Here is a 24819-nt window from a genome sequence, read left to right as displayed (position 1 = left end):
CCCCCCCCCCCCAGCGGCTCAGGCGGAGGAGGGGTCGTTTGCTGCAGAAGCTGTGGGAAGGCGGGAAGCCCGCAAAGGCACAGCCGCCCGCTGGCCCTTCCATGCTCAGAACAGAGCTGCGTGCATTGTGTTTGAGTTGTGAGCTAACTGTTTGCTTTCTGAACCGCTTCGTTTTCTGCACCTGTAGATCTTTCAGAAACCCCTGATGGAGTCTGAGCTGCTGACAGAGAAAGAGGGTGCTATGGTTTTTGTTAACTGGAAGGAGCTGATTATGTGTAATATCAAACTACTGAAGTAAGCCTCTTGCCCCTAACCCCAGCCTTGCTCCCCCCCCCAACCTGGGCTCTCACACACTAGCATCTCTGTGTGGCTTGGTCCGCATGTCCTCCATGCATGCCGCCCTATGTTTCTTTCTTCTGCCTCTTCTGCTCATTTCCACTCACGAGCACCATGGCTCCTTGTTGCCCTGATGCTTTCCGGAAACACCCCCAGTCTGTCATCGTGGAAACACCCCCCAGTCCATCGCCAAGTTCCTGCTGTCACTGTGGGTCTAGAGTCTCCAGGGTGGGGGGGCTCCCCCGGTCCTGGCTCCCTCTCGGGGGCCCGGGCCAGCTCCCCACTTGCCCACCTGCAGACCTTGGGGTGCACGTTGTTCTCTCGGGACATTCTTGGCTCCCAAGGATGGAAAACAGTTGGAGCATTTGCCCCCCATGGCCAACATTTCCTCATGTTCACACTCCGAGAAGCTGGCCTGGAGCTGTCGATATTCTATTCCCACTTCAGTGTCCAGAGGCGGCCACAGGGCCAGGGAGGAGGTGTGGGCCGGGAGTCAGGAGACCTGGGTTTGGAGCCCAGCTCCTCGCCCTACCTCTTTGAGCCTCTGTTCCCAGCTGTCAAGTGAGGGTATTAGATTATGTCCTCACCATGGCCCCTTCCCGTTCTAAACAGAACCCTCCAGATTTGGGCCCAGCAGGCCGTACTTTGGAACATGACTTGCTAAGAACGCACAGTAGGTCCACAGGGATCCAGCCAGCAGGGAGGACCGGCCACCCTCTGCCAGGCCCAAGAGTGCAGCGCGGCCTGGGGGAGTTGGCATCCGTTCCCGAGCTCTACCTTCATGTAACTAGGAAGGGGCTCTTTCCTAAATACGAGCCTTGTTCTTATAAAGTAATTTCAGGTCTCCACTTTCCTGAGTGTGTGTTCGGGAGCAGTTGGGGGATGGACAGAGGGGTGAAGGTGAAGTAAAAATACAAGATCTGCTTCCTTTATGTTCTGGAAAGCAAATACTCAGCGATGACCCCCAGGGGTGCTTTGAGAAAGTATTTCCATCCTCCTCCTTGAGCACGGTGCTGTGGAAGCTTTTGAGTGTAGCTATGGGTCACACGCTTGGGCTCACACCTGCTCTTGCCCTGCTGGCTGTGTCTTTGGGCGAGTCACTTGCAGTCTCTGGGCCTCAGTGTCCTCATCTGTGAAATGGGGATGATAAGCATACCTCCTGCATACGGTGATTACTGGGGGGTCTTTAGATGACACGTGCCTGGCCATACCAAGTGCTGGGCTCAGCCCCCTGGCCTTGGAGAGGGGCTGTCCTATCACCGGGGGCAAGGGGCCTGGTTAAGCCCTGTGCTACACGTGCTGAAGACCTAGTTGTTTCGAAATAGACACAAGAGTTTTCTGTTGAAAATATACCCCTCCTCTCCTTGGGGGGCCATTGGGGGTGGGGTTGGGGAGGGGGGAGGTGTGTCCGATGTTCCAGAGGCCCGAGTGAAAGTGCTGCTTCAGTGTTCCCCATACCTTCCTGCTGTCCCCTCATTCCACCCTCCCCACGTCCTGTCAGGGAAGCAGAAGCCCTTCCCTTGAGCTCGGTCATGGCCAGGCTGGGGGGCTCCTTCCTCCTGCTGGCGTGGAGAGGTGGGATCCGCAGTGCTGTTTCAGCTGGGGAAGCCAGGCTCAGAGAGGGTGAGTGACTTGTTGAAGTCACACAGCAGGCAAGCTTGTGCCCTGGGCGGCTCTGTGGTTGTCCCCCTGGAGGTTCCAGCCAGTCCTGCCCCCGATGGAAAGAACGTGGAACCAGGAGGCAAATGTCCTAAGTTTTTGTCCAGGTTCCAGCACCTTCTAACTTGTTCTAGGCGGTTTCCTTGGGCAGATGAACTCTCAGACCCCTTGTTTTGGGGCCTGTAAAATTGCAGTCATGGTGCCCGCCTTGTTGAGCGTGCAGGGTTATTCTGAGGAGTGAGGAGGCCAACCGTGGTCACATCAAACCTTCTGGCAGAGCCCGTCTTCCAGGACAGTGTCCCTGAGCTCCGGCCCACTCCTCTGATGACCTGATCAGTTCGTTTGGGTGAACTGTCTCATGTCTTCATATTCGAGATACAATATTTAATAGGAGCCTCCCGGGGACCCCATTTCTTTTTTTTTTTTCTTGTCAATATGTTATTATGAACAGTTTTAAACATACAGAAAAATGAAAAGGATTATAGGGTGAGCCCCCACACTGTAGATTGTACAGGAAACACTTCGCTACATCCCTTTGTTGCATAGACTTAACCTCCTCATGCCAAGGAATCACCCCAACGGTAGGGAGATTTGAGGGCTCCTTGCAGGCTGAAAGAGGAAGGTGTTTTCGGGTAAAGAGGAGTTAAGGCAGGTCCCCCTGAAGGTCACTGGTGAGCAGCCATCTATCTGCCAATCCTGATCCAAGGGCCAGCGACTCCTTGCACTTGGGTGGGTGGGTGGGGACATGGGATTTTGGAAATAAAGAAGAAATAGATAAATGAAAATAAAGGGGTGCTAACTGGGCATAGGGACTTCCTACTATGGTTGGGGGTTAGAATGGACGATTCGTTCTTCCTGGTGAGTGGAGAGCTGTGAAATTTGCTTTTAAGAAGCAGAGGAGGGCAGAAAGATCTAGAACCTTTTCACATTAAGAGCAGCTGCGGGCCATGATAGCAGGAGGGACGCAGACCAGACACAGGGCCGCGCAAACCCAGGTGCTGGGAACTATTTGTGTTTAATCAACATCCTTTCTGGCCTCCTTACTTGGAGGAAAATGAAGGAACTTCTCAAAAAAAAGAAAAAGTTCTTAAACTAAGTATTTGACCTTCTTTTTAACTCAAGATAGATATAATTTTATTTTAAGCAGAAAACAAAAATAAAGAGTAACAGACCTCTGTCGGGGGCAGAGACAGCGTGGGGAGACAGGAGGTTCCTGTCTTCTCCTGACAGGAACTTTGGGCCCAGGGGGCGGGAGGGAAAGGCCGGGCACGGAGGACATGCCAGCAGTGGTGGCAGGGAGAGGGGCAGAGGGTCACGGAAGCGGCAGCGAGAAGTCAAGATGGCAGGAGCCACTTCTGGAGGCAGGATAGGGCCTGTGGGGAGCAGCTGGGGCGTGGAGGCGGGCTTGGGCGCTGGGCCTGTTGTTGTCCTGAGCTCTGTGCTTACAGAGCTCTGGGGTCACACCGCCTGGGTTCGAGAATGGCCTCTGTCAGTCTCAGCTGTGTGAGTTTGGTCAAGTCACTCGGTTTCTGCACCTCGGGGATGCCAGCAGCCCATAGGGAGAATAAGCAATGTGTGCAAAAGAGGGTTTGACACATAGGACCTATTAAGACACGCCAGCTCGTGCTCGGTGGGCTTCTGGGGGTCAGGAGCTCTCACTCATCCAGCAAACAACTGAGCGCTCTTTGAAATGTTCATTAGCTGATTGATACTGTGGCAGGTCAGGGCCTTGACCCGGGAAAACTTCAGATGAGATTAGAGCTGTGGCGACAGAGTCACGTGACCCCTGAGCCCAGTGACACCCTCCTTTCAAACCCATGAGGACCCAGTCCTTGTAAGTCCTGCCTGTGCAGTAGAACATCCCAGGGGGCGGCGACCCAGCCCTGACAGGTGCCTGGTCCGTAGTCGGGGCCGGATTGCAGGCCTGTCCCCTGGTTGGACAAGTTGAGTGTGTTCCGGGCAAGTTCTTCCAGAACCCAGGCCCTGGTTTAGCCTCTTCAAGACAATGGCCACCTGCATGTGCTCTTTCTTCTTTTCCTCGTCTCCTCCATGGTTTTTTAAAAGTGGGGGAGAGGGGTGGTGGTACTTGTATTCCCTTAGGGAAAAAATGATAGAATGCTGGAATTTCTTCCTGTTTCCATCCATAGCAAGTTTCTAACATGATTATGCAGGGCTCTGGTCCCCCAGAATTGGGGGTGACATCACCCTTGAGCAGATTTCTACATGTTGGGAGATACTCTGTACCAACCCCCTCAATGAGCGGTGGCCATTTGGCCATCCTGAGGGTATCAAGCTGCTGCCCTCACATACCAAGCCCAGTGCTGACCAGCGTCTCTCCCTACAAGGGCATCTGCTTGCAGTGGAATTCCTAACTGTTCAGACCACATAACTTACTGTTCCTAAAATTTCTCTCCTTGACTTGTTTGCCCAGTCCAAGGATTTTTTTAGTCAAAAACGTAGGAGAAAGACGGCAAAGTGGTCTGAAGTTTTTAGTAATGCTAATATTACAAGCTTCCTTGGAATTCTTAGAGAGCCATATCCTTACCTCAGGGCTTCTCCAACATGGCTGTGAAAGCCAAAGGGATTTATAGTAACAACCTCCCCACCTTATGTTAAAATCATATAACATACCATTCTGTTCCATCCAACCACCCATCCATCCATCAGTCCATCCATCCATCCATCTATCCATCCATCGTCCTTCCATCCACCCATCATCCTTCCATCCATCCACCCATCCATCCACCCACCATTACTGGGGGAGGCAGAGCACACTCATGGCCTCCAGTGTTGTTGTCCTGCCCTCAGAGCGCATTGCCCTCCTTGCTGCGTAGAGACTCAGTGATGTGCCCTTCTAGGGGCTGGCGTTAGGAGTTCACGTATTGGAGCTGGAAGGGTGGGATGCACAGAATTGGCTCTCACGGCCCTCAACACTCGGACGGCAGCTGGATCCCAGAACAAACACTTCTCAGCCCCTTCAGTCTCTTCCCAGCTTCCAGGAGATGAATTGTTTGGGTTTGTCGGTCCATTATCATATAAATAGGCTTCTCTCTTCAGAACTCTGTAATCCAGTCAACTTCCAATTAGCCACAGAGAAGAAGCAGGGAACTGCACAGACAACCATTTATACCTGGTGTTGGTGAACATAATGAGATTATTTTTCTGTGGCCGTTGATTTACCCTCTTAATTATCTTCTGTTTCGTCTGAAAATGAATCTCCATGTCCCTTGGCAACAGTAGCTTCCCTCGGGTGACATTGGCCTGGAACAGACTCAGTGCTGGGGCCATCCTGGCCTGGGACTTTCCCCACAGATAATCCATAGAGTGAGACGTCGACACAGGGACCTCGTCTGAGTTACGAAAGAAACAATTCCCTATTTCTCCGTAAGAAAAAAAAGTAATCTTTCATGCTGACTCGTTCAGCAAAGATTTCTTTGGGAGGTCGTGATTCCCCAGCACCCGCCAACAGCCAGTATGCCGAAGAAAAGTGTCCCACTGATAACCCCTCTGTAGCACCAGACGTGTTACTCTTCTGTCCCTTGTGTCCCCCAGTAGATCCTTTAGCGGCCCTGGGTCTGTGCCCCTCACACACATTCTTGTCTGTACGACCGAGAAGTGTGCCCCGTCGCACCGGCTGCTGTGCAGGCAGGGGCTCACTGCCCGTGTCCCCGTGCAGAGCGCTGCGGGTCCGCAAGAAGATGTCGGGGGAGAAGATGCCCGTGAAGATGATCGGGGACATCCTGACGGCCCAGCTGCCCCACATGCAGCCTTACATCCGCTTCTGCAGTTGTCAGCTCAATGGGGCTGCCCTGATCCAGCAGAAGACGGACGAGGCCCCGGACTTCAAGGACTTTGTCAAGGTAAGGAGCGCAGGCTGAGCCAAGCCCCTGCCGCTCCGTGGCTGACGCAGGGCGGTGGGTGTGTGAGGAGCGCGTTCAAGCCTGCGAGCGGATTCCCGCTAAAAACAGCCAACAGGACCGAGGTCTTGACCCAGCCCTGGGGGCTGCGAGGCGCGGACAGGTGGGGCTGTGACCAAAGAGGCTAGCTTGGAGAGGAGGGGCCAGTTTGCACCCAGAAACTCTGATGTGTGGTCCGGGTGTTAACCGTGTTATTTGGATGCAGATTTAAATCTTCCATCTGATTTGTCAGGCCCAGCAAGGCTGGTGCATCTCGGGTGTCCCATTCTGTTAGGTCTGAGCAACCCCCCCATTCTTTGCTGCAGAGAGAATGGCCAGGAATCCCAAGGGGCCCTTTGTTCCTTTCCCAGTTGGTTCTCGTCGTTGGCGTCAAGCTCTAGGAAGCGTGTGGGGGTGAGTGTGGGAGGCCAGGACCTCTGCCGCGGGGGATAACAGGGGTCTCGAGAGCCATGTGTCCCCCAAGGGACATCTGAGGAGGCGGGTCCCGTGCTGCTGGAGGCTGCAGGCCCTGGGACTTGGCCTTGGCCAGGGCGGTACCCCGCTGGCCCCACTGGTCCACTCCAACAGCCTCCACATCTCCCAGAGGAAAGAAAAACAGGAAAAGAATCAAATAACTTTTGCTGAACATCAGTTATATTTTGGTGAATAGACCAATAATACTAACAGCAGGGTTCTCTTTGCACCTCGTGCGTTTGGGGGCGGGCCATTCCCTCCTCCCCAATAATCACGTTTGTGGAATCATCATTGTGAGGTCTCTCCTTGACCGTAGCGTCCCCACATGCTTGTTCTTTCCTTTCCCCCTGGTGTTTCTCAACATTAAATGCTTTGCCACCTGGGGTTTCAGCCAAGGGCCGGTCCACCCCCAGGCACAAGGCAGGATGAATTCATCACTGGATGCACTTGAACTTGAGGGAAGTGCTGACACCACCCAGGACAGAGGGCTTGTTTCCCCTCCCTCATCACCTCTCCTCACCTCATCCCTGTGGGGGTTTGACACTCCTTTGCCAGGTATGAGGTGTCCCTGGAATGATGATGTCCAGGGCTGCAGCAGGTTTGGGGGCTGACACTTCCCGGGACCTGGGGCCAAGGTTCTGGCCGCTGCCCATGTCTAAGGCGTTAAACCTGGCCAGCGCCTTTGAGAGCTGAGTCACCATAGTCCCTGTGACTTAAGGACAGGATCATCTTTTGGGATAGGACTCTTTCCTCCAGTCAAGTTCACAAAAGCGACAGGTGGTCTATGGTGGGGACAACCTGCAGGACTTGAGGTGTTCCTCTGCCTGGGGCTCCCATGGGCAGGTGCCGGCTCCATCCGAACTAGACAACGAGATTCAGTCCTTCTGGCATCTCTAGGACTTAAGGGGAATTTTTATTCTAATTCTACAATCTCGTGTCTCTTCTTACACTTGGGACTGTAAAAAGGTCTGGCAGATGGCCAGAAGAAATATTCTCTGCAGAGCCAGAATCTCATCTCTGGAGGGAAGGGACTGTGTTTCCCAGGGATGGGGTGGGTCTCCAATCTCCATCGTCCTGGACCAGGATCACGGGTCAGGCCCTTCCAACTCCAGGCTCCTCCGCTCTTATCCAGATAAATGAGACAACGTGATGGGCAGGGAGTGGATGTCACTAACTGGATTTTGCAGATTTCTTAAGTACATTTAAAAAACTCTCGAATTTCAGAGGCTGGCGATGGACCCTCGATGTAAAGGGATGCCACTGTCTAGTTTTATACTGAAGCCTATGCAACGGGTAACAAGATACCCACTGATCATTAAAAATGTAAGTACCCGTCTTGCCTTTTCAAGCAGAGGAACGCTTTCTCAGCATTTCAGGGATCTGGGGTCCCAGGCACGTTCTCCCACCAACGCACCTGGTATCTGTTGTGTAGACTCATACGCCGGGGCGGTGTTGGAAGCATCCGCTTGGTCACTGAGAAAGGAAAGCTGTTTATTGTGAAAGGAGCTAGTAATATACAGTCTTCAGCCATGTGACCAAGTGGCTTTTCCCTCGTAAGTTGGAAAATGAAAGCTCAGTTCTTCGGTTCTTTTCCTAACAGAGGTATAATGCCTTCAGGCCTCAATCTTCCCAGCAAGAAAGAGAAGGAAATGTCAGGCCTCCCACCCATCTTCAAAAAGCCATCGTGGAACCAATACCAAAAGAAAAAAAATAGGGTTTCAGTGTTTCTACCTGTAATATGAGTGAGCAGACTCAGATAGCCTCTGAGCCCGCGATTATATAACCACAGGGGGGCTCCTGGAGAGAGGTTTTAGATCTGGTTTCCTCTAATGGAGGCTTGAGAAACCCAGATCTGGGTGCTGGTGTGCTCATGGCTATTGGGGCGTTACTGCCTTGTGGGTCTCTCAGTGGCAGAGTCAGGAAATACATGTATGTATATTAAATTCATATGCACATACTTACATATATGTAAGTGTACACGTATACATTTATATTTATTTCTAGATCCATCTATGTAGATAATAATGCATACTAAAACCCATGAGTTCACACAGATACCTCCTGTTCTAATCTTATACCACAGAATTGATTCTAGCCTTCCCCCTTTCTGTACTTATAGGTTCTTTTCTATGAGAAACCTGCCTCTCATTATTGTCAATACATTTACTGATTTGCTCAGACCCCTTATAGAAACCTATCCCCCTCCACGTAAGCCATATCCTCCATCCAACCCCAGCTCAGTCCCACAAAGTACACTGTGGGGGCGCCTAGGTGGCTCAGTCGTTAAGCGTCTGCCTTCGGCTTGGGGCATGATCCCAGGGTCCTGGGATCAAGCCCCACATCAGGCTCTCTACTCTGCTGGGAGCCTGCTTCTTCCTCTCCCACTCCCCCTGCTTGTGTTCCCTCTCTTGCTGACTGTCTCTCTCTCTCTCTGTGTCAAATAAATAAGTAAAATCTTAAAAAAAAAACAACAAAAAACAAAGTACCCTGCGGCCACCTTGACTGAGGTAAATTAGTTTTGAATCAGGCTTTCAACTTACTGTTTCCCCTCTTCCAACTTGACAGTTACTATTTAACTGGCTCAATATTTCTCCTCCCCCCCCCCAATATTTAATTGCACATTGGAGCTGGAAACGAGCTTTTAAAATAGGTGTTCTGGATCTAGCCAATGGCGGGGGGAGGAAAAGAGGGGGGACAAGGAAAGAACAGAGTCAAAATATTAAAAAGGAAAAAACAAATTATCATTACTTGCAGAAACATGATTGCTGCCTTTTAGAGGACCCGAGAATGAACTGAAAAATAGTGGAATGAAGAAGAGAATTTTAAAAGGTGGCCAGTTATAAGATACATGTGAAAAACCATAAAAGTACTAAGATGAAATATTGTTTATGATGCTGAGGTGGGGAAATTCTTAGCATGGCAGTAAGGACAGAAATTTAAAAGATTTAGAATTGTAATAACTAAAAAAATATTTTATCCTGGAAACAACCTAGATATTAAGTAGAACAAATAAATTGTGGTAGATCCGTACTCTGAAAATATTTTTAAAAACAGACAGAGACCTCAGGGGCGCCTGGGTGGCTCAGTCAGTTAAGCGTCCGCCTTCCGCTCAGGTCATGATCCTGGGGTCCTGGGATGAGCCCTGCATCGGGCTCCCTGCTCACCACGGAGCCTGCTTCTCCCTCTGCCTCTGCTGTCCCCCTGCTTGTGCTTCCTCTCTCTGTCATATAAATAAACAAAATCTTAAAAAACAAAAACAGAGACTTCTATGTATTAGCATGGAATTACATCCAGTAAATACCACTGAGTTAAAAAAAAAAACCCTCACGAGCAATCTTACGGTGTAGTTCATTTTGTAAAACAGAAAAAGCTGGCATCTAAAAGGAGTTCAAGGGGTGCCCTTTGGCTTGTTGGCATGGTTACCTCTGGGGAGGATAGTGAAAGGGAATGTTCACATTTGCTCTATGTACTTCTTTTTTTTTTTTTTTTAAAGATTTTTTATTTATTCATTCGACAGAGATAGAGACAGCCAGCGAGAGAGGGAACACAAGCAGGGGGAGTGGGAGAGGAAGAGGCAGGCTCATAGCGGAGGAGCCCGATGTGGGGCTCGATCCCAGAACGCCGGGATCACGCCCTGAGCCGAAGGCAGACGCTTAACCGCTGTGCCACCCAGGCGCCCCTGCTCTGTGTACTTCTGTATTGTTCAGATCAGATCAAAAATGTGTCAATATATTATTTGCATAAACATTTCTCTTAAAAATTTCTGTGTGACAAAATATAATGAACAGCAATGAAAGACAAATGATAGATGTAAACTGGGTTAACACACTTTAGACTGCAGGTAAGTAGGTACTGAAATATCCCTAGATTATCTATCTATAGCTATGTATCTATGTATCATCTATGTGAGGCAACTTACAGCTCAAAAAGAAAAAGATAAATACTTCAATGGGAAAATAGGTGAAATATACAACTAGATGTTTCCGGGAGGCAGTGTCGAGTAGCGGGAAAGAACACTTGGTCAGGAGCCAGGCTGCAGGGCTCATCCCAGGACCCCAGGATCATGACCTGAGCTGAAGGCAGACGCTTAACTGACTGAGCCACCCAGGCGCCACTGAGGTCTCTGTCTGTTTTTAAAAATATTTTCAGAGTACGATCTACCACAATTTATTTGTTCTACTTAATATCTAGGTTGTTTCCAGGATAAAATAACACTTGGTCAGAATCCCAGTACTGCTGCTGTGTGCCCTTGGGTTAAGTTACTTAACCTCTCTGGGCGTCAGTTTCCTTCTCTGTAAATTAGGGACACTACTAGTACCTACTGCAAAGGGTTGTGTGGTGTATGTTAAAGTACTGGCTCCTACCGAGCCGTTTACAAATGTTAGCTTTACCCTTTAGTACACTTATGCCCTACATGTACAAAAAGCTTAAATTAACTAGTAATAAAAGAGACACATAAAACAAGAAAAATGCCTTGTTTTGGGCTTGCCAGATAGGCATATATTGGAAAGAGTGTAGGTCCCCAGTGTGGGCAAAGATGCTGGCCGAAGGTAGAGTGGGTCAGCCTTTTGGAGGGTGACGGACAGATCAAACTGCGGATTCCCTTTGGCTCAACACTTCTACCTCTAGGAATTTATTGAAAAAAAAAATCCAAGAAATATTGAAAAATTAGGACCAACATGAAGTTTTATGGGAAGGGAAATATAGAAATGCCTTGTAGTTCATCTTACAATGATACATTGTAGAACCCTTAAAAACGATGGCGTAGGTCCACAGGAAATGGACATCAAATGATGTGACAAAACTGTTACGAAGTGGGGAAAAACAGTGTGCAAAATTGTGCAGTGTAGTGTGGTAGTATGATTCAGTTATTATTCTCTAAAAATTGTGTGTGTGTGTGTGTGTGTGTGCGTGTGTAGGCAGAGTATTTGACTAAGACATAGACGCTCTCTCCAGGTGGGGAGATTATGGGTGATTTTTAGGATCTTTATAACTTTCTGAATTTTCTGAATATTGAATATTGTACAATATTATTCTTACAATTAGAAAACTCAACAAACCCATTTTCATTTTGAAACAGAACAAAGCAAACTGTTAGAACTAATACACAATTCAGTAAAGTTGCAGGATACAAAATCAATACACAAACATCTGTTGCATTTCTATACACTAATAATGAACCATCAGAAAGAGAAATTAAGAAAACGGTCCCATACAATTGCATCAAAGAGAATAAAATACTTAGAAATAAATTTAATCAAGGAGGCGAAAGACCTGTGTATTTAAATCTACAAGTCATTCGTGAAAGAAACTATGGAAGACACAAAGAAATGGAAAGATATTCGTGCTCATGGACTAGAAGAATTAATGTAGTTTAAACTGTGCATACTGCACAGAGCAATCTACAGATTCAATGCAGTCCCATTCAAAATTCCAATGACATTTTTCACAGAAATAGAACAATCCTAAAATTTGTACAAACCATAAAAGATCCCAACTAGCCAAAGCAATCTTGAAGAAGAAGAACAAAGCTGGAAGCATCACACTCCCTGATTGCAGACTATATTACAAAGCTATAGTAATTGAAACAGTATGATACTGGCATAGAAACAGACACATAGATCAGTGGAACGGCATAGAGAGCCGAGAAATAAACCCATGCCTATACGGCCAATTTGTTTACAATAAAGGAGCCAAGAATATACAATAGGGACAGAACAGTCTCTTTACCAGACAGCCACATACAAAAGAATGAAACCAGACCACCGTATACAAAAATTAACTCAAAGTGGATGCAAGAGCAAGAGTCTTGAATGATTTTTTACAAATCTGACACCAAAAACTAAAGCAACAAAAACAAAAATAAACAGACAAAGTACATCAAACTAAAAAGTTTCTGCAAGCAAAGGAAACTGTCACATCATGAAAAGGTAACCCACTGAATGAGAGAAAATACTTGCAGATCGTATAGCTGATAAGGGGCTAACATCTAAAATATATAAAGAACTTATACAACTCATACAATAGCAAAAAAACCAACAATCTGATTTAAAAATGGGGAGAGGATCTGACTAGGCATTGTTCTAAAGACAACACAGTGCTTACGAGGTGCTCTCTGTAATTAACCTTCGGGGAAATGCAGATCAAAACCACAATGAAGTATCACCTCACACTTGTCAGAATCACTAGTATAAAAAAGACTAGAGGGGCGCCTGGGTGGCTCAGTTCTTTGAGCATCTGCCTTCGGCTCAGGTCATGGTCCCAGGCTCCTGGGATTGAGCCCCGCATTGGGCTCTGTGTTCAGCGGGGAGCCTGCTTCTCCCTCTGCACCTCCCCCCCACTCATCCTCTCTCTCAATATTTCTCTCTCAAATACATAAATGAAATCTTAAAAAAAAAAAAAAGACTAGAAATAACAAGTGTTGATAAGGATGTGGAGAATAAAGGAATCCTTGTCCAGTGTTGGTAAGAATATAAATTGATGCAGCCACTCTAGAAAACAGTAAGTAGATTCCTCAAAAAATTAAAAATGGAACTACCATATACAATCCAGCTATTCCACTTCTTGGTATTTACCTGAAGAAAATAAGAACACTAATTCAAAAAGACACATGCACCCCCATGTTCACTGCAGCATTATCTATGATAGCCAAGACATGGAAACAACCTAATTGTCCACTGATGGATAGACATTGTGATATGTGTATGTATATATATATGTATATGTTGTATGTATATAGTATAATATATAATAGAATATTGTTCAGACATAAAAAAAAACAACAACCAGTGAGCTCGTGCCACTTGTGTCAACACGGATGGACCTTGAGGGCACTATCCTAAGTGATATAACTCAGACATAGAAAGATAAATAGCGTATGATCTTTCTTATATTTGGCATCTTAAAAACAATTAATTAAAGAAAACCTCCAAGCTCATAGATGCAGACAACAGATTAGTAGTTGCCAGAGGCAGGGGTAGGGGGTGGCATAAATGGGTAAATGATTTTTGTATTTTTTGTTCTTAGTTTAAATAAATTGAGGGGAAAAAAGAAAGCAAAACCAAACCAAAACAAAAACTAATGAATTTGCACAAGCCAGCTGTGTGGGCTCCCAGTCTAGAGCTATAGTCCTTAGACTTGGCTGTACCTTAGAATCACCTGGAGTGTTCTAGAAAGTTCCTATACCGGAGTCCCACCCCGAGGGATATGATCAGGGATGAGGCCTCAGGAGTTTCCAAAGGGATCTTAAGTACAGCCAGGATTGGCCCGCGGGCAGGGCTGTTGATGACTGGTGGACGCAGGACCAGAATGGGCCTTTTTCTCAATTTAGGTGCTTCCCTAGGACTTTAAGCCAAAGGGTACCTTTGAGGTGAGATATCACTCAAGGTTAGGTCCACTTGAATTATCTGTGTGTGGACAAGGCTGGGCAGGTGCACTGCTCACATCCCCCGGTGCATTCTCAAACTGGCTCGGGGCCTTTCTTCATCGCTGCTTTTAATGCCCCCAAAGTCCTTCGAGAATCCGATGGTCATGGCTCTCATTCACTGAGCACCTTCTAAGGGCCGGGTACTTTGCCAAGCGCTTTACTATATCAAATCATTTAGTCCTCCAGATAACCTTATAAAGGAGGTGCTAGGGAGCACCCCCACTTTTCATATAAGGAAACTGAGGCTCCGAACATTTAGGGGACTGGCCCACGCACCGCTGCTCCCCGGCAGAGCTCAGATGGTAGTGCAGCAGGTGTCGCCACTGGCTTCCAGGGTTCTATGCAGAAAAACGCACGCGAGCTCAGATCCACCCCCTTTGCACGCTGTTCCGGAGCTGCGCAGAAGCCTGAGCAGAAGCACCGAGCTAGGGAAAGAGGCATTTTCTAGGGGAAAATCCCTGAGGGCGCCTTGTTAACCCTGGCTGCAGCCACTGCCCTCGCAAAACCCTAGGTCTAAATAATGTGGCATTCCCCTGCCTCCCCAGGGGACCCGGCCAACAAGGGAGGGGGGCGTCTTGCTCCTGTCTTGGCTGCAGCTGGGCGCCCAGAGCGGCCCCTCCCCCTGTGGGCACCCATCAGGAAAGGTGCCCTGCCTCTGCTGGGCTCTCCAGAACCGCGCCCCCCTGGGGGACCCACCCGCACCGCCTGAGGCTGCTGTCTTGTGTTCTCCTCCGTAGATCCTGGAAAACACCCCCGAAAACCACCCTGACCACAGCCACTTGAAGCACGCCCTGGAGAAGGCGGAAGAGCTGTGCTCGCAGGTGAACGAAGGGGTGCGGGAGAAGGAGAACTCGGACCGGCTGGAGTGGATCCAAGCGCACGTGCAGTGTGAAGGCCTGTCGGAGGTAGCTGCCCGCCGGCTGGGACCCGGGCGGCCCCCCAATCCCAAGCTAAGCCTCGGGCAGCCAGCAGGGGGGAGGAGGGCGAGCGGGATCATGCGTGGTTTTCTCCAGGCCACTGCGTGCGCCTTCTCTCTCCCACAGACCCCTATCCGCCCCTGCACCTGTCCACTGACTTATATTTTCGTTTCCATTTCCCCAATTTCCGTTCCTGTTGTCAGATCCGCTGGTTTCTCTCTCGTGTCTTGCTCTTGCACAAGTGGCCCTACTTTTCATCTTTCTTGCGAACACATTTTAAACATATTCCCTATCAGGTAATTCCGGCATCTACAGTTAACCGGGAGCTCGCTCCTCTCTGTTGGGTCTGCTAGCCGGCACTGCGCATGCCCGCTTCTCTGTTTGTGCTGTGATTTTTGGTTGTGAGTTCCGTGTTCCTTGGAGCTTTATCTGTGGGACCTCTGAGATCTGGAGTTGCATTCCTCCCGAGAGGATTGCTACCAGCATCACCCTAAATTAAATGTAGAGGGGTTTGGGGATCACACTGCCGTGTGAATTGTAGTTGCGGACTTGGGTGAGGGCTGCAAATTCTCAGGGGCATTTTTTTTTTTTCATTCCACTTAGGCCAAGGTCAAAAACAAGTAAGTCTTCTTGTTCCTCCCTTCTGTGCTTGAGTTTACTTGTCATCCTTCCTCTGGGAGTCAGTTTTTCTGTGGCTGTCTCCTGTTAGATCCCTCCGCTCAAGTGGGCCCTCCACACATCGCTCGTCTCCCCCACCCCACGTGACCTTTGAAGCGGAAGCTCAAGGTCACCAGATTTAAGAGAGACTCTCTGGGCTGAAGCCGGCTTTGGGGTTTGCTTATCTTCTGGAGTTCACATTTTCATTCTGTTTTTGGCCTCTGCACATTTTTTTACTTTTTATATAATTTTATCACTTTGCTTGCATTTAAAAAGTGCATTTTTGTGTTTCACTCAGTTTTTTAAATTTTCGCGGGATGTGTCAGAGTATCTAGTCCACCGTACTGCCAGAAACAGGAGTTTCTCTTCTAGTATTTAATTCTTTTCTTGTCACTTACCCTTCCTTTAGTTTCATTGATTCTTTCTGCCTGTTTTCCTTCTCTCTCTGCCTCTGCATGAATGTGTGTGTGTGTGCACACGTGCACACACACACACGCACACACTCACTAGGGTTTATCAAAATGCCCAGGCAGAATGTGTCCCCCTCATCCACCCTCCCTGTGGCTTCCTCCTTCTTCCAATGCTTCGAAGGCAGTCTCTAGCAGAGGAAGCCACCCCATGGGTTCCTTGCCCACCTCACCGCCTTGTCAGTCTTCAGCATTACGTGTGCGATAAACGGAGCTGTGGGAGCGGCCCTGTGGAAATGCAGTTTGGAATTCTGTGTTGATACGCAATCCAGGGGCATTCATTGGTTGGTTGGCCCACTTATGCTTTCATCCGTTCGTCCACTCAATAAACATTTCTCGAGCACCTGCCCGAGTGCCATGGCTCGGTCCTAAACAGGAAGGACATGAACATCAGTAAGATGTGACCTCTGCCCTCCCTCGGGTTCTAGATGAGGTGGGGGTGGCTAACCCCGTGTTTACAACAAAGTATAAGGAGTGGGAAGGCAGAACGAGGTGTGGGTGCTGTGGAAACACAAGTTGGGGAGGAGGGGACAGTCACAGGGAGATTCAGGGAAGCATTGGAGAAGGAGACACGTGGCTGTGTGAAGGGTGAAGATATCTGTCCAGGAAGGAGTCGAGGGGCCGGGCCTCCCGGTGGAGGGAACATCCTGAGCCGGCATCTGTACAGTGAGAGATGCTAGGGCTTTAGGGCGAGTTGAAGGCAGGGCGAGCAAGCACCGAGGAGCTTCAACTCGATCCTGCAGACCGCACACCTGCCTGAATCCGGGCAGCGGGACTCGGGGTTGTGCTCTTTGGAAAGGGGCCCTTCCCCAGGTCTCACAGCCGCCATCAGGCAGACTCGGTGAAGCCTGGGTCTTCATCTGAAAACATTAAGTGTAAAATAAGCTCTTAACATTTGAGTTTTGTGGCTTGTGTACCCTCTTGGAGATAGAGGGTTTTCCTTCCTCCTGATCAGTCTTCCTCAGCTTTGTGCACCAGCTTTCGTCTTGTCTGTCTGGTGTTCACCATGCAGTCAGGGACAGGGGCTGTGTTGGCTTCTAGAAGTCTCCCGGCCCAGATCTGGACTCATCCCCATGATTAAGTTTCAAATACATACTGTCTTTGGCATTCTTGTCCTAAGATAGAGAAGTGTAAAGACCGTTCCCAATTCATCTATATTCAGTGCTAGACTGGCCTCATGGAGGCCCCACACTTGGAGGTGGACAAATAAACGACATCATCTTTACGTCAATTATGATGACGTCATTCAGGCCACCTTCTCTGGATTCATCATCCGTCCCCAAGTAGCCTGAACTCTCTTGGCGAGCAAAATGGATCTCCAGACTCCTGTTCAGAGTGCAAAAGGGTAAAGAATACCTCTGCAGGCTCCCTTGTGGGTGTCACCTTCAGTCTTTGGGGCTCTCTCAGAGCCTCGGTGGGAGATTGGAGGCCCCTCTCCCTCCTTGTACCCAAGAGTGGAGGGGAATGGTCGCCCTTCCTGATGCCTGTAGGTCTCCAGTCACAGAGGCGCTGCTGATTCTTTCCCCCACGATGGCGGGAGATGCTGGCCACCAACATCTCTTGGGGGACAGGCGGTGTGAACCCTGTCACTTCTTCACAAATACCCTCCTCAGGGAGATCTACAGGGTTTGTGGCTCTGGGGAGTATTGGCCTTGAAGGCTGCTGGTGCAGCTTCCCCCTGGGGCCCACGTGTGGGCAGGTGGGGGCCGGGAGGGGTCTGACACTTGCCAGGATCATATGGCTGCCTGGGCACAGCTGTGCCCTTTCCCTGCCTCAGTCTCTCCTCCTGCTGCCAAGAAAGGGGGTCTTTATGGGGTCGTTTTCCTGCCTCAGTCTCCCTCTTCCCCTTTAGAAACCGCTCACATGAGGTGATAGAGCCCAATGGGGTGATGGAGCCGGCTTTCAGCAGCCCTTGGAGCCATCTCCAAGGTTTGGGACGTGGCAGAAAAAGAGCGTCCCTTTCCCATTTTCAGGCCAAGGAAGTTGGCTGAGGTTTGATGTGCACCGGCTCTGTGTCTGCTCTGCTAGGCTTTGAGGCGTCACTCAGTGCCCCTGAGTTTGGCCGTCACCCACGTGCTAGGGGCCCGGACTCTGGCCACACCTTGGAAAGTTGCATGTGTCCTGTAGAATTGTAGAGAGAGTAGTTGGTACTTTCCAGAAGCTCAAGGGACTGTTGGAGCCTGTGTGGAGTCATCCCTGGAGCAGGTTCTGCCCCCATTGGGGACACACTACATACTCATCGAGGTGGCAGAGGGCCCAGAATTTTCTTCCTGCATCCCGTTTCCCAATAAATAAGAGGGAGAGGGGCATATCAATCACCCTGAGACACTAGTAGACCCCTAGGGAGAACACAGTAGGAATTATACTCAAGACTCATCTGGACACTTGGGATCCCCAGAACTGGGTCTTTGACTGACGTTGACTCCTTGGCTCTGAAAGGCACTGCCTGACGTCTTCAGAGCAGTCCTTGACTTGAGGCTCAGATGCAGGCCTGCTGGGGCCCAGCCTCAGATTCTGACGGGGCCTGGGCTTTCAGATGCAGAAGAACAAAAAATCAAAAAAATAACCTCACTTCATCGTGTCTTCTTTGGGTTTTGTTTTTCCTTTCTCAGCAACTTGTGTTCAATTCAGTGACCAACTGCTTGGGGCCGCGCAAGTTTCTGCACAGTGGGAAACTCTACAAGGCCAAGAGCAACAAGGAGCTGTATGGCTTCCTCTTCAACGACTTCCTTCTGCTGACCCAAATCATAAAGCCCTTGGGCTCTTCTGGCACTGACAAAGTCTTCAGTCCCAAATCTAACCTGCAGTATAAAATGTACAAAACAGTAAGTTCGATTCCAGTTTGCAATATCAGAGTTGATGTTTGGGGGACTAGAAAGTTCCCAAAAGGAGTCACAGTCTTAACAGGGTTTGGGGGCTATGCCATGGAGGAGAAGGCAAAGGGGAGAGCCGGGATTTAGGGTAACTAAGGCAACGCAGTTCCAGGACTCTCAGAAGAGAAACAATGTTCAACTCGACTGACAAAACATCATTGGCTTCCAGATGGCCACTGTGGGTCCCCAGGTGAAGGCACGCCCCGGGTTGGCGGGGCTCAAGGTCTAGGGTTATGGATGAGGCCGGCGTGGGAAAGCTCCAAACTAGACGTCCAGCGCCCACCTTCCAAACATTCCGAGATCCGCCTCCAGACTTCTCAGGATAGCTTGAAACATCTGTGCCCCTCACCTTTTCCAGCAAAAGCCAGTCTAAACAGTCAATGTGTGGAGAATTTCCCTCTGCTGTTTGTTTGGTCTGCTTCTATGTACAGGGCTGTGTTTGTGTGTCTTCATGTCGCGGGCTACTGTTTTCCTAAATTTGTCTGTGTGGGGTGTTTTTACAGAAGAATTTTCTCTGAAGCAGCAGTTAGCCTGATTGTGGGGGGAAAAGAACAACGTGGATCACTAGCAGCCTCTTCAGAGGCTTGGCTGGAGGTGAAGTTAGGGAGACTGCTGATTAGGATTTGCTATGGCCAAAACAGACCGGTCAGCTCTTCTCCTGAAGCACCTAAAAAACACCTGCAAAATGGAGGAGGCAAAAATCCCTATTTATAGTTTGTAATACATGAAGTTGATGTTAATACAAAATCATTTTTCTAGTAGAGTTTACTGGAACGTGCACGCACACACACACGCACACAGACACACACACCTCCTCTTTCCAGCGTACTGAAAACTGCACACACACACACACACTCAGTTTAGTTTACTGGAACGTGCGTATGTAAGCTCACACGCACTCATCGTTCACTGAACCACGCAGAGTCCCAGTCTGGTTTTATAACACCTGTCCATTGTTTTTCAGCCGATTTTCCTGAATGAGGTCCTAGTAAAATTACCCACTGACCCTTCTGGAGATGAGCCCATCTTCCACATCTCCCACATTGACCGAGTCTACACCCTCCGAGCCGAGAGCATAAATGAAAGGTAAGACCCACCCCCTCCCTAGCCCCGGGCGCCCGGGGCCCCACCGGGTACTGGACACACATAGGACATTTAATTCATCAGCAGGTCCCAACACTTCTTGAGTTGCAGTACCATAACCTCTGGCTGGAGGGGGTAGGAGGAAGGTCTTCATACTTTTCTCTAGAGCTTCTCAAAAGCTTAACACATGGCGTGAGTTTTTCAAAATAAAAGGAATTGAAACTAATTCTGCTTGCAAATTTCTTTAAAAGACATTTTCATCATTTTTTGAGATCACGTTTCCCAAGGTTTCCCAGGTGGCAGAAGCCAATGGGAAGGCGATTTGGGGATTGATAGGACCCCCCCCAAGCCTGACCCCGTCCTCAGCTGGCTCACTTGGACAGATGCTCTGGATCCCAGAGCAGGGGTGTATTTTGCTTCAATCGTGTATTCGAGACTCTGCCCTAGAGCCAAATGAAATAGATCTTTTCTGAGGGTGAACCTGACACAAGGCCAACAACATTCCAAAGAACCTTTGTGCCAAGCAAGAAATTTGGCCCAAGTTATCCTGCAGATGGGTCTCTGAAGAACGAAGGAGAAAGCATTATGCCAAAGTGCTTCTCCCAGAGTGTGTTTGCTTTTCCATGTAAAGTGCTTCCCTCTCTGCGAAATGATTTGTCCTTCCCTGGGATGGTTTAGTGAGAGAGATCCTTCTGGCCTTCTTCGGGTAGGCAAATATGGGATGCTTTTCAATAAGGGAGGAGGGAGTTACATGCCAACATCTCCAGGACAGTATCTCTCTTCCAAGGGGGTGGGGGACGCCAATGGCAAGGCAGGTGTCAAGTTCATCAATAAAAAAGTCACTCATCCCTTCCTTATTAATGGAAGGAATAATCATTAGCACCGTTTGACACAAAACCAGACTTTCTTTCCCAGCCTTTGTTGTTAAGAGCAAAGGAACAAAGCAGGCAGGATCCTGGAGACGGAACTGGAACAGCCCTGAAACCTTCTTCCTGAGCTCTGTTTGGCACCTTTCTGTCTTTCTCTTCCCAAGGACTGCCTGGGTGCAGAAAATCAAAGCTGCTTCCGAACTCTATATAGAGACTGAGAAGAAGAAGCGGGAGAAGGCGTACCTGGGTAGGCATCGCTCCACGGCACGGCCTGTGTGTCCGGCCAAGCTGGGGCACCGAAGGTTGGGCCCCGAGTCCTTAGAGCTGGAAAGATGGGCCTGAAGGGGGAGGGGGCCTGAGAAGGGATGGCAGTCGGGGAGAGGGAGAGCAGGGTGCAGGGTGAGGGTGGAGAGTACATTCCAGGAGCCAGGAAGCCAGTGTGTAAGGGGAGACGGGGCGGGGCAGGTACACCCAAGGGCTCTGAGGCAAACAGGGAGGGAACAGGTGTTTCAGCGAAGGCACCCTGTGTCGTTCTTCTACCATCACAGTCCGCTCCCAAAGGGCTACGGGTATCGGAAGGTTGATGGTGAACGTTGTTGAAGGCATTGAGCTGAAACCCTGTCGGTCACACGGTAAGGACCCCAAATTCCCTCCAGCACGGGGTTGTGGTGGAAGCCTTTTCTGTAAGCCCCCCAGCCAGCTTTACGTCAAATGGGCTATTTCCATGACCCTAAATTTCCTTCCGGAATTGGTTTTTCTAACGCTTGTTAAAAAAACCTAGAGTGTTTTTTTTTTTTCTTTCTTAATTTAATCCGTCCCACCATTTTGTTTTTCAGAGAGATCTGAGTGGTTACCGTTTCACGGTGGGTGTGATGCAGTCTAGGGCTGTAGCAAGGAGACTGGAAAGGCCTAGTTTTAAAGCCCATTGATCTAATGATTTAAGTGTTATAAATATTTGAGTATCATAGTTGAAGTGTGATGCTGGATGGTAGGAGTTTTTGCTCAAATTCTCCATTTTTTAAAAGATTTTATTTATTTATTTATTTGAGAGAGAGAGAGAGAGAGAGCATAAGCAGGGGGAGCAGCAGAGGCAGAGGGAGAAGCAGACTCCCCACTGAGCAGGGAGCCAGACATGGGGATGGATCCCAGGACCCCGGGATCATGACCTGAGCTGAAGGCAGACACTTCACTGACTGAGTCACCCAGGCACCCCCAGATTCTCCATTTTATGCCATTTATCAAATGTGGCAATGGGGGGGGGGAAATGAGGGGCATGACGGGAAATTGCTGCCCACCGTGGCGAGGACCCTGCCATGCACTGCCCAGGAGACCCTGCTGCCAGGCAGAAGTTGAGCAGACTCTCTCCACTTTAGGAAAGAGTAACCCGTACTGTGAGGTGACCATGGGCTCCCAGTGTCACATCACCAAGACCATCCAGGACACTCTGAATCCCAAGTGGAATTCCAACTGCCAGTTCTTCATCAAAGACCTGGAGCAGGAGGTCCTCTGCATCACTGTGTTCGAGAGGGACCAGTTCTCGCCAGACGGTGAGTAGACAACGGCCCCCTGAGGTGTCCTTTCTCCTTCCCTGTCGCTCAGCTTTCGTGGGTAAATTGCTTTCTATCTGGGCACTTGGTGCCCAGGATTTTTTGGCTTCCCTCCAGAGAGATGAGGTTGACATAAGACAAGACTCAGCTTCTCCTAGAAAGAGGCCTTCATGATGCTGCGGCCTCTCGGAGAAGGTGGACAGAGTGTGCTTGGTCTAGAGGGGCCCGGCTGCCCTACACAATGACCATCATGTCCCCATGCTTCCCCAAAGCAAGCGACTCCAACAAAGGCTATCCCCCAAAGTCTCAGCCCAGTCCTTGAGTTCTTGGCCAAAAGCCGCAGTGATAATGGATAAAAGTAGCCGGTTGAGCGAGAAGCACATCAGCCCACAATGGGTGTGGCAAGAATCAGTCGGGGCCCTTTGGGTGACACGTCTGGTTAGCCCAAGGACTGGAGTCACGCTGGATGCATTTTCCTCCAACCAGCTTCCTGTTTCTGCCGTGAGCCTGGAAGAGCAGGGGTCTGGCCAACGATTCCAAGAAACTCTCTCTTCCTCACCCAATAAAAATCAGACAGTGCATTTAAAGATGACCGTCTCAATTTAATAATATTCAAAGAGTGCAGTTAAGTGGGAGGAGTGAGGGGTTACTGCCGGCATGATCTGTGCAAGGCTTCAATTGCTCCACGTGACTTTTGGCTTTTCATGCTTCTGTATGAATTATCTCATTGTGAGTCAGGCACCTGTATTTGCGGTCCGGACACAGGCACGTAGCTGGCTAAATGTTAGAGCATAGTCCAGAACAGTCTCTCACATCTGGGCTCCTACTGTGTTTCACTGTCAGTTTTTATTCTGGTAAGTGAAGGTTTGGATGGTTGTTACGGTTGTTTTAAATAATGAAATATCATGACATAGAATCGACTTATACAGGGTATAAATTGAAAATCCTAGTGCTGTTTTTACATCCGCAATTATTTCCACAAAATGAGCAGAGGGACAAAATAAAGTGGTATCTGTCCACCAGAAAAAATTCCCACATCTTATCTTTTTAATTATTTTTTAAAGCTTTATTATTATTATTATTATTATTATTATTATTTTTTAGCAATCTCTACACCCAACGTGGGGCTCGAACTCATGACCCCAAGGTCAAGAGTTGCATGCTTTTCCAACTGAGCCAGCCAGGTGCCCCCAATTCCCATGTTTTAAATGGGACCCTGAAAGAAGGCTGTTTCCTGTACAGGAGTGTATGTAGTATATTCCAATAAATAATTCCTAAATGAATAAATGAAAGAATTGTGCTCTGAAGGACCATTTAACACCATCCTGTAATTGCCTACCATTTAAAACCTGTTCAAATATATTCACATCTGCTCTTCTACTGACGCTCAATATTTGATGGAAAGTGGTGTCAAGATAGTTCTGGGAGCACGTGCAGCGCCCAGCCTGCGTCCTCCTCTCGCACACCTCGCATTTGCTCTCTGGCACGTGCAGGAGGCAGAGGAAGGACCAGCCCTCGCTCACCGTCCTTGACTTTTCTGAAAAGGATGTGACATCACAAAGTGGCCTCTGAACCCAGGGAGGTATTACTTTCCAATCTTTGTGCAGCTGACAGGATGTCCGATGTTGCATTGCCTCTCGGGAAGCTTATAGCCCTTTGGAGGTCCCCAGGTATGGGGAAAGTCATAGTCCGCGTTTTTACCTCCTTCTAGCTCACCTCTGTCCCCACTCTTTTTTTTTTTTTTTGCCTTGTACTCTTTTTAAAAATTATGCTCTGTCATTGTAGTTCATGGATTCTATAAACAGACTAATTCCCTTTTGGAAGAAGGGCGAATATAACAATTCACTGAGAAATTCCTAATACGCCAAACACATGCCTTGAAGTAAAGGAATTCTCTCTTTGAGCAGGGTGTTTTCTCTCCTTGCAGATTTTTTGGGTCGGACAGAGATCCGTGTGGCCGACATCAAGAAGGACCAGGGTTCCAAGGGTCCAGTTACAAAGTGTCTCCTGCTACACGAAGTTCCCACAGGAGAGATTGTGGTCCGCTTGGACCTGCAGTTGTTTGATGAGCCATAGGGAGTGGGCCCAGGGTGTGCTTGCAGCGTTCCAGGCCGCGGCGGCAGGTGCAATCTGGACATGGTGTGGCTTACCTAAGACCACCGTTTGACGTTCAGCCACAGGGCAATGGGACAGTGAAGACAGGCCCCTCAAAAATTCTAGGAGTAATTCTTGACAATCCTTCCCCCGCCCCCAAGCAATTTCCCATTTTATGAAACAAAACGATGTCTTCCTTTGTCCTCACTACTGGTCTCATCATGGCTTGTAGGGGCTTTGAAATCCCGTAGCCCCCAGTTAGATTCAGTTGGGAGTCTGGTCCATCCCTGGGCCTGAGGTGTGGGTCTGGTTACTGTAAAATAGATTTATAAATGCAATGTCTGTATTTTTGGAGAACTCATGTAACGCTCCTATTTCTTAACTCCACCAGTCCCCGAATAGGCCCCTTGATCTGTAACGCCCAGTCCTTCGTGTGTTTGGAAATAATTATGAGGGTCCTGCCGTTGCTCCAGAATCTCATTCCCCCACTGGGACCTTGTTTGAAATGCTGCCCTGGATAG

General features: G+C 48.9%; 1 protein-coding gene across 1 annotated transcript in view; it reads left to right on the top strand.

The window, feature by feature from the left end:
* ITSN1 (intersectin 1) overlaps positions 1–24484 on the top strand; it is a 205336-nt gene extending 180852 nt beyond the window's left edge. The window contains exons 31-40 of the mRNA XM_040621007.1: positions 188–294; positions 5672–5855; positions 7590–7688; positions 14529–14696; positions 18445–18657; positions 19670–19791; positions 20822–20904; positions 21206–21289; positions 22031–22204; positions 24132–24484. Coding sequence (XP_040476941.1) covers positions 188–294; positions 5672–5855; positions 7590–7688; positions 14529–14696; positions 18445–18657; positions 19670–19791; positions 20822–20904; positions 21206–21289; positions 22031–22204; positions 24132–24280 — 1383 coding nt within the window. The 3' untranslated portion in view covers positions 24281–24484. The remainder of the gene's footprint in view (positions 1–187; positions 295–5671; positions 5856–7589; positions 7689–14528; positions 14697–18444; positions 18658–19669; positions 19792–20821; positions 20905–21205; positions 21290–22030; positions 22205–24131) is intronic.
* The last annotated feature ends 335 nt before the right edge of the window (positions 24485–24819 follow it).

The sequence above is a fragment of the Ursus maritimus genome, unplaced genomic scaffold (assembly GCF_017311325.1).
Source record: "Ursus maritimus isolate PB19 unplaced genomic scaffold, ASM1731132v1 scaffold_4, whole genome shotgun sequence".
In the NCBI taxonomy this organism is placed as follows: Eukaryota; Metazoa; Chordata; class Mammalia; order Carnivora; family Ursidae; genus Ursus; species Ursus maritimus.
The sequence above is the reverse complement of the archived record's forward strand: the minus strand, read 5'-3'. Positions and strand labels throughout refer to the sequence as shown.